The 8,672-nt window shown below is 37.3% G+C and overlaps 1 protein-coding gene across 3 annotated transcripts; it reads left to right on the top strand.

The window, feature by feature from the left end:
• The first annotated feature begins 261 nt into the window (after positions 1–261).
• Positions 262–8,618, top strand: rer1 (retention in endoplasmic reticulum sorting receptor 1). 3 transcript variants are annotated; one of them, XM_058084043.1, is made up of 8 exons: positions 609–877; positions 2,117–2,198; positions 2,356–2,460; positions 3,092–3,188; positions 3,811–3,889; positions 4,793–4,928; positions 5,684–5,738; positions 8,104–8,618. In XM_058084043.1, exons 1-8 carry the CDS (start codon positions 687–689, stop codon positions 8,112–8,114), a joined length of 756 nt encoding a protein of 251 aa, XP_057940026.1. In that variant the 5' UTR covers positions 609–686; the 3' UTR covers positions 8,115–8,618. The 3 variants fall into 3 exon arrangements, with proteins under 3 accessions (XP_057940027.1, XP_057940026.1, XP_057940024.1); XM_058084044.1 differs by lacking the exons at positions 609–877; positions 8,104–8,618 and adding an exon at positions 262–384 and having other exon boundaries at positions 5,684–6,323; XM_058084041.1 differs by lacking the exon at positions 8,104–8,618 and having other exon boundaries at positions 612–877; positions 5,684–6,323.
• Positions 8,619–8,672: the final 54 nt, after the last annotated feature.

The raw sequence follows: 8,672 nt of genomic DNA, 5'->3' as shown, positions 1-8,672 counted from the left end.
TTTCCGAATGCCATTAAAAAATGTTCCCAATACAAATCAGAGGAAATTATGACTTAATAATTCTATAAGAATTTAAGATACTGAAATTACATTGCTTCCACGACCAGTCCAGAGTACTTCTCTAGCCCGAAGACAGCCAGGATAGGCTCCTGCATACCCGCGACACTACTAGTGAGTGACGATAAACGGTGAGGAAAATGGATGGACGGACGTTCGTGTGCGTCTGGAATAGTAAATCGACGTGCGCTCGATTATAACATCGTTTTGGCATTCTACTTCTTTGGTCTGCCTACGATCGAGCCTTTGCGGAAGTACTGACGTGTTCGCTTCGAATCAGTGTGACTCGCTAGGTAGAGCCGGGTAGTGACACAGCGGCTGTATCAGGTAAGAAAATACTGATAATTTGATAATTACTCGACCATTTGTTTAGACAAAGGTGCGGGTTATATACAAGAAGCTATGGTGATTTTCTAGTCCAAAACTACGTGAATTACTTAGGTGGCTACGAAGTAATTGAGTGATTAACTTGCTAGCCAGCAATCTAGCGGCAAATAAGTTCCCATCGTAGTACCATTTTCCGGAAGTGAGTTGTCACATTTCGTCGGTGTTGCTGGATATTGTAGTTCAATAGTAACATTATGCGCATGTATTGAAACTGAAATAATGTGCCGAGAACTACAATCGCAATGACGTGTTATACAATGACCAACATATGCATTGGTCTTGGGAAATGTAGTTTTTTAAAGTTGACGACAACCTACTGTCTGCAAGGAAATCAATGCTTAAAAAAACTACATTACCCACACGACTGGCAATTTAGGCCGGAGGTCGACGTGCATTTCGATGGGTGGTTAGCAGGTCTCATTTTCAAGCTAAAGTAAGTAACCAGACATATTAACCATTTTTCACAATCAATGTGTATGTTTTTTGTGTGTTTCTCTCGCTTCGGCGGGTTCTAAATCATTTTGTACAGGGCTGGCATAGCATGTTAGCTGCACTCCATATGCTAACGTTTGCTAACGAGAGTAGCTCTTCTGTGTGTGCAGAGTTTATTAGCCAATGTTGCATGAGTCTGTGGTTTAATGGATCTTTGGTTTTGGTGCTAAGTTAACTTAAAAATATTGTAAATATGACAGCCAGTTTATCTTCTCGGTAAAAAAAAAAAATACTGGAATTCATGAAGTACTGTATCTCACCGTTGACGAGGCTTACTACAAAACGAAACTATTTTCAAATACTGTACAGCTAAAGAAAATCTAACTGTGGATTCTTATGTACATCAATTTACCTATTCTGTTCACTGCTTTAATCTTTCCAACAGTTCCATCTGCTCTTAGTAAATTACCTCATAACAGTTGAAAGACTGACTACAACCGTCTTATGATCTATATAATCCTTGGGTAACATTTTTTACCACTTTTTCCAAACTAAAAATATAAGATTAAGAACACCAACTAGGATATGTTACCAATAGTGGTTTAAATAATTAAATTAAACATGAACTGTATATATACAGTATAATGTTTTTGTCATAATTTGAAAAACTTCAGAAAGAAAAAAAGGTTTGTGTTCATGGCTTTCACTCACCAGCGTCTGGTATTCATACACGTCTGTGGTGTGTGCACATACACACACACTGTCTCAGAGAAGCGACTGGCAATTTGGAGCCATTGTGTGGTTATGATAGGCTCTGCATGAATGGTAGCTAATATTAGCAGCTAAACAATGCCAAATCACAACAAACATAACACGTACATGTGCGTGTGTGTTATGTGGGGTACGGCATGCAGTGGCAGAGCAGGAAGAGGCCAGGTTTATCATGCTGAGAGCACATTCATATGCTAGCTCCTCCCATTTAGCGGCGAACCAAGGTGAACAAAGCACAGGCCAGTATGAAAATTCTGATGGTTTGATAACCTTAGGCAAAAATATCAGGGTTTCCATGCAAAAGGGACACATAAAATAAGAGTTTTTGAATGAAAGAAATTAATAAAATTGAATATTTTGACACCTGTAACCGTCCCATGCCTAGGTTTAAGACACTAACAGACCAGCTCACACTTTGCACATGAATATTTTTTTGTTTGTCATCACCTTTTTTCATCTTTTCTTGTAGAATGTCAGAAGGGGACAGCGTTGGGGAGTCAATCCATGGAAAACCGTATATAGTTGCTACTTTTTTAACACGGATTGGACAGGTAACATGAGCGCCTATCATAAACCTAACTTTCAAAAGAATTAAACTATCTTAAGGTGCCATTTTTTCGCTCTATCCTTGATGCAAAGCTGCTGGCTCAAAGGTTATATTGTCATTCTCTGGTGTCTTCTGTTTTTTGTTTTTTGTCTTTGGAACAGATCTATCAGTCATGGCTTGACAAGTCGACACCGTACTCTGCAGTACGATGGGGTGGCACGCTTCTACTGACTGCTATATACATGATCAGAGTGTACATACTGCAGGTAATGTTTGATGGAGAAGGGTGGAGTACATTTATGTAAGAAGTATGAAGTAAAATGGGATGCTGTGTATATCCTCATATATCTTTATTTCACTTTAAAATGATGAATAAAAGTCCATCATAGTGGACATCTATGTTTATCTCACACAGATGCAACTTATACGACATTAAAGCGTTGTAGTACGCTCTCTAAAACGTGACTAGAATATTCTCCTTGAAGGGCCCTAACAGTATGACACTAAAGTGTAGTGTTAATATTGGTTTACAAAGTCACAGCTTACCATGGTGTAAAAAAGAAAAAAAATGCAGATTATTTTAGCATTTCAATCTTCCTACTGCAGACTGACTGGGTGACAGAGAATGGCAGAGCACTCTGTTTGCGTGTGATTGGGTGGCGCCAGGTATAGGGAGGAAGCAGACAGACACACAGGAAGGGAGTCCAAAAAATAAGTTATATATAGGCTACATTTTCACTGATATGAATCTGTGATATGTCGGCCCACAGATATATTGGTGGGGTTCTAGTCTATAGATTCTACTTCACTCATACAAATCCATCTGTCCTGCAGTTATGTTTGCCTGTATATGTTCATACCTATTAGCTGTTCATTTGTTCTTGCACTGCTTTTCAGGGCTGGTATATAGTAACATATGCCTTGGGGATATACCACCTAAACCTGTTCATCGCTTTTCTATCACCAAAGGTGGATCCTTCACTGCTTGACGAAGGCAAGTACACTCCCATGAATGAAATTATTTGTAGTTACAGCCACATTACAGGTCATTATGTTTGGAAGGCAAAGAGATCTGGTGTATATATAATAGGGTTTGAGCGAGATGTGCCTTGGCATATATCACAATATTTTTTGGGACATATCACAATATGATGATATAAAACAATATAAAATTGAAATTCAGCACAGTCTTGTATAAAAGGCTACAAACCTTAATGAAAAACACTTGTCTCAAATTGTAAGGCACATTTATTTGTTGTTAACAAAGTGGCTCACTTTTCTAATGGCTGTCAGCCTCTGCACGGGTTGCTACCAAACAAACTGTAGTGCCTGTGCTTGTGATTAAGGATGTAGATGAGATGTTGTCATCTATGCAATTTCAGCTGCATATGGAAGATATTTCTATGACACTCTTGTTTTGTTTACGCAAACATGGGGCAAACGGCGCTCTTACTTTGAAGGACAATCATCGGCGAAGACGAGCTGCATTCAAACATGAGCATTTGTTTAAAAATAGTGTTATTTGTGATGACTACACACTAGTGTCTTTGTTCTAAATGTTTGTCTGCTGCTCTTTTTCATTGATTAACCACTTCATCACTCTGTATTCTTTATAGACGAGGGCCCGGCCCTTCCTACGAAGCAGAATGAGGAGTTCCGTCCCTTTATCAGGCGGTTGCCTGAGTTCAAATTCTGGTGAGTTCACTTCATACTGAGCACATATATCAGTCCCACGTACAGATTGACAACTGTATTCTTTGTTTAAAGATGCAGTATTTTACATATGTCTGTGTTTACATTTGTATGCCACTGTTTATTTACCATGGTATGAAAACGTTTGGACACCCCTGATCATTTTCAAGAATTTCGAATCACTGGTTGTTGGGATCATCAATTTCAGTTAAATACATCATAAAGCAGACCAACACGGTGATAGATGAGAAGAGAAATTAAGTTTATCAGATTTACAGAAAGTGTACAACAATTACAAACAAAAGTAGGCAGGTGCATAAATTTGCCCACCCAAACAAAAAGGACATCAATATTTAGTAGATCCCTCTTTTGCAGAAATAAATGCTTCGTATAGCTTCCAATGAGGGTCTGGAGTCTGTTTTTTTGACCATTCCTCTTTACAAAACCTCCATGAATCAGTGTGTTTGTCTGCTGTATGATATATTTAACTGAAATTGCATTGCTGAGCCAAACAACCAGTGATTTATAAAGGAAAGTTTTGAAAATTACCAGGGTAGTCCAAACTTACCACTGTAAACCTGTCCCACATGACCATTTTTCTATGCAAACAGAATGTGACCATGTGTAGCAAAGCAGGAGCAGTGTTTTGCATCAGCCGACACACAGTGGATACAATCGTATCAACACCTGAAAACCTGGATTGTATGCTCAACAATTCCTCCCTTCTAGTTTTTTTCCATTGAAGGTTTATTTAATGTTCCATGCTTAGTCTGACGTGGCTGTCCTCACACTATACCTGTGCTTAACAATCTTGAGTGTTTTATGTGAATTCATAACAAACACTGTGTATGAGTTGGAATTGGGGGTTACAGTACATGGTGTTTTAATGACACATTTTTTTGACAGGCATTCGGCCACAAAAGGCATCGTCATTGCCATGATTTGCACATTTTTTGATGCCTTCAATGTGCCAGTGTTCTGGCCCATACTTGTAATGTACTTCATCATGCTCTTCTGCATCACCATGAAGAGGCAGATCAAGGTAAAGATGACACTTGGCACTCACATGTATTGTGTATAAACTGTTGCATTCAAAATTCAGGAAAGGGTTTTAAATCATGTTTAGAATGAAATATTACAAGGACTTGTAATTTAGTTAAATGCAACTAAAATCACTGTTAGCAATACTGTGTTGAAAAGACCAAACAGCGCAAAATATTGCAATTTTCAACTGGTCTTAAAATTTTAATGTAGTATATCCTGGTAGTGTATGGAATAGAATATACTGTATATTGCTTGGTGCATATGAAGCAGTTAATTACATTTACAAAACAGACACCATTTAAATACCCAATGAAGTGTTAAGTGACTTCTTGTTTCAAAAGGAGAGGTCAAGGCTAACAGATTGCTGTCTTTCATGCTCCATAAATTGGCATTCTTATGACTTATGTCTGTGCTCAAAATGACAGTAGTAGAGCACTGTTAAATATTGCACGACAAGTCGTTTCTGGGATAGACCATGACTCTAACGAGCATATGCCGTATACACAATGGATGGATGGTAGTTAAGGGTGTTTTAAATACTGATGTTGACATATTTTAAATTTTAAGTACGCCGCAAACAAAACCAATATTGACACTGTTGTTAGTGTAAAAAAAAAAGTAATTGAGCATTCTATGCACATCTCACCTGTCTGTATTTTTTTAACCTATTGGATATCTACTAATATGAGTTATTATTTATGAATTTAGTATTTCCTGTTTACTTACTGGTTTTTCTCCCCCCAATCTTCCCAGCATATGATCAAGTACAGATACCTACCATTCACACATGGGAAGAGGACATACAAAGGCAAGGAAGACACGGGGAAACCTTTTGCTAGTTAAAACCTCTCATTTTCCTTCCTCCTTGTTTGTAATTTGCCTGTCACAGTCCATGGCGAGTGATGGGGTTAGATTTTTCTTTTGTATGACATAGTAACTTGACAAGAAGTTTTTTTGATCCATGTCAGAAAGTGTTGTAGGAGCATACCAGCAGCACTGATCAGATTAGTCTGAAAATGTTGCCTTTCTCTACAAGCAATGTTGGGAGGTGGGGTTCTTTAGAGGGCTCTCAGACTAATTTTAGATTTGGCCAACATTCGTTGAGTAGTTAGAGACTCGGTGCTGCCTTTTGCCTTTTTAAAGCCCACTGGGTAAGTACTGTGTCACCAAAATCTACTGTACAACGGGGAAAAAAAAGATCTGCTACAGTTTTAATAATTTCACTACAAGTGAAATCGTTCATGTTTTTCGATTATTATACCCTCACCAACTTATTTGTAACGTGATATATGTCAGTAGTGTTAGATGTAAAACGGGAGCTATGAAGGCAACAGAAGACTCACTAGGTTGAATAAGTCCATCTCCTCCAATAAAAGTGTGCTGCTTCTCTGAAGTCTTATCAGCTGTCTGTCCAAGGTGCTAAATTTAGATTTATGGCATTTCGCTTGAAAATGCATTCATCATAGACATCAGACTTAAACATTTTTCAATTAACTGTCTGCAACTGGCTATTTCCAGTTTGAAATATTCACTCTATATTGTTTGATATTTATGTTTATGTCAAGACAAATCACTCAAATATGCTTTTAGCTGCTAAATTAGTTTTTCCACAAATTGAAACAAAAAGTAAACATGAAAGTTAAAATCATGGCAGTTGTAGCTGCTACTACTAATTATTTGTTAATAATATAAAGCAGTGCTTCTCAATTATTTTCTGTCATGCGCCTCCTAAGGGACAGACAGACCCACCCGATTTGAAATACTAGAGAAACTGATAATATGATAATACGGATATTTATTCATTTATCTGTACTGTACAGACTGAACTTAATAATGAAACCAGGACAATGTAACAAAATGGAGAGCATACAAGCATATCCAAGAGTAAAATTGCATGTTGAGTACTATACATTTGTACAAGTTGGTAGGTCACCTAAAGAAGAGATGCTGTCAATGCCGAATGCAGGTTGAATTGCAATGTTTTTATTGTGCGTAAAGCACTTAATATATGCTGTTCTAATTATGCGTGGCGCACTGCTGCTTCCATATTACTTACTTACTTACATATGGAATCACATATTCCATATGTATCGCCATTCATAGTAGCCATGCCATCGCTCACAGTCTCACATCTGGTTGCTGTGTTCTTGGGAGACAGCTGCTCTCTTAAACTAGAAATATCACATTTTGGTCTTGTCACACCCCCAGTGCCATTAACATTTCAGGAACAATAGGCTTTTATCTACTAACTATAAATGATTGAAACAAAAAGGTTTTCAGTACATGATATAGCTGATATACGTAGTTGAATCATAACTCCACTTGGACCTTAGCTGAGAGGTGAAACATCTGAGAAAATTCTGAGTTTAGTTGCCGATTCAGCTTAATGGTAAGAGCGCTTTTACAGCGTCAGTCGCAAGTAAAGAATACTCGCTTCCAACTACATTTCAATCAAACAATATAATAATACCATATGTTATCCATACTGGAACAAATAAATGTCCATATTCGTCACAATCAAATGTTAGCACCTCCATGCAGTACTTAACTATGGCAGACAGCACCTTTAATAGACAGCTCCCCACTGCATTCAAAAATCAATTCAAAATCCCCTCAGAATAAAAGCGCAAGATTATTTTGCTCACCGAAAATCAGTCTGCAACCCAAAAGTGGGACCCACCATTTGAGAATCACTGATTTTAGAGGACATTTTGCTTGAAATGGCAAGTCCATTGCTTTATCTGAGATTTCAACACTCCAATTGACAGCACCCTACTATTCAAATGCACCCAAGTGCTGATAATGTTCATATTGGAGTCCAAATTGCGTTAGTAGCTTGGGGCACATTAGAGATGCACTGTGGTCATTTTTAATCTTGTGTTGGCTGCATGAGTGTTTGTCTTTATTCCTGAGTTCCTTGCTAATTAAGGAACCCATGTGGTGGGGAGATATGGAATGTATTGTTAGCTCTCACTACACAGTAGTTTTCTCAGCACAGGGAAGTCTTTGGAGAAGCAAAATTTATTCTTGGACTATTCTTGTTTCAAAGCCTGGGTGCCATTTATTTGATGATTGTAGACTAGCTGTTGTGCTCATTTATAACGTGTACTTTGTGTACTTCATATAAAATGGCATGTGTCATTCCAAGCAAACTGTTGTTCTTTCTTTTGCAGAGGAGACATAAGAAAACTGAGATTGAGGGCTTTTATTATGTCAAATGGATGGAGTGGGTGACGATAACACTGTTTTTGGTATCCTTGATGATTTTTTAAATATATATTGTTTTCCAAAACCTTTGAAATTCTTGCCCTTACTAAAGTTTGATTAGCACTGTTGTAAGGGAACAAACATGTTCCTGTAACATATATTTTCAAAGGGTTGGCGAGAGGACTTGTACATATATATCTTTTAAATATGACATTTGAGATTATTATTTTATTATTTTTTTCTCCATCAGATACAAATTTGTTAGTGTTTGAAAAATAATTCATCTGGAATTGTTAAAAAAAAAAAAAAAGAAGCAGAACTGGTAAATCTTTTAGTTCTTGATTTGATGCATTCATTCTGTTTCTCATGACTTGCATGTCATTTTCTTGTGCAACCGTTCAGAACTTGATTTTAATGAAATGTAATTTTTATCCACTTCAAATGCTATTAAAAAGGATATGTCCCTTGAAACTTTACAATGATGTGTGTGTCTGTATCTGTATGTGCAATAATTAGATTTTGTTGTGCAACAAAA

The sequence above is a fragment of the Doryrhamphus excisus genome, chromosome 10, assembly GCF_030265055.1.
Source record: "Doryrhamphus excisus isolate RoL2022-K1 chromosome 10, RoL_Dexc_1.0, whole genome shotgun sequence".
Taxonomy (NCBI): Eukaryota; Metazoa; Chordata; class Actinopteri; order Syngnathiformes; family Syngnathidae; genus Doryrhamphus; species Doryrhamphus excisus.
Note: the sequence above shows the minus strand (reverse complement) of the source record. Positions and strands in the feature narration are given on the sequence as shown.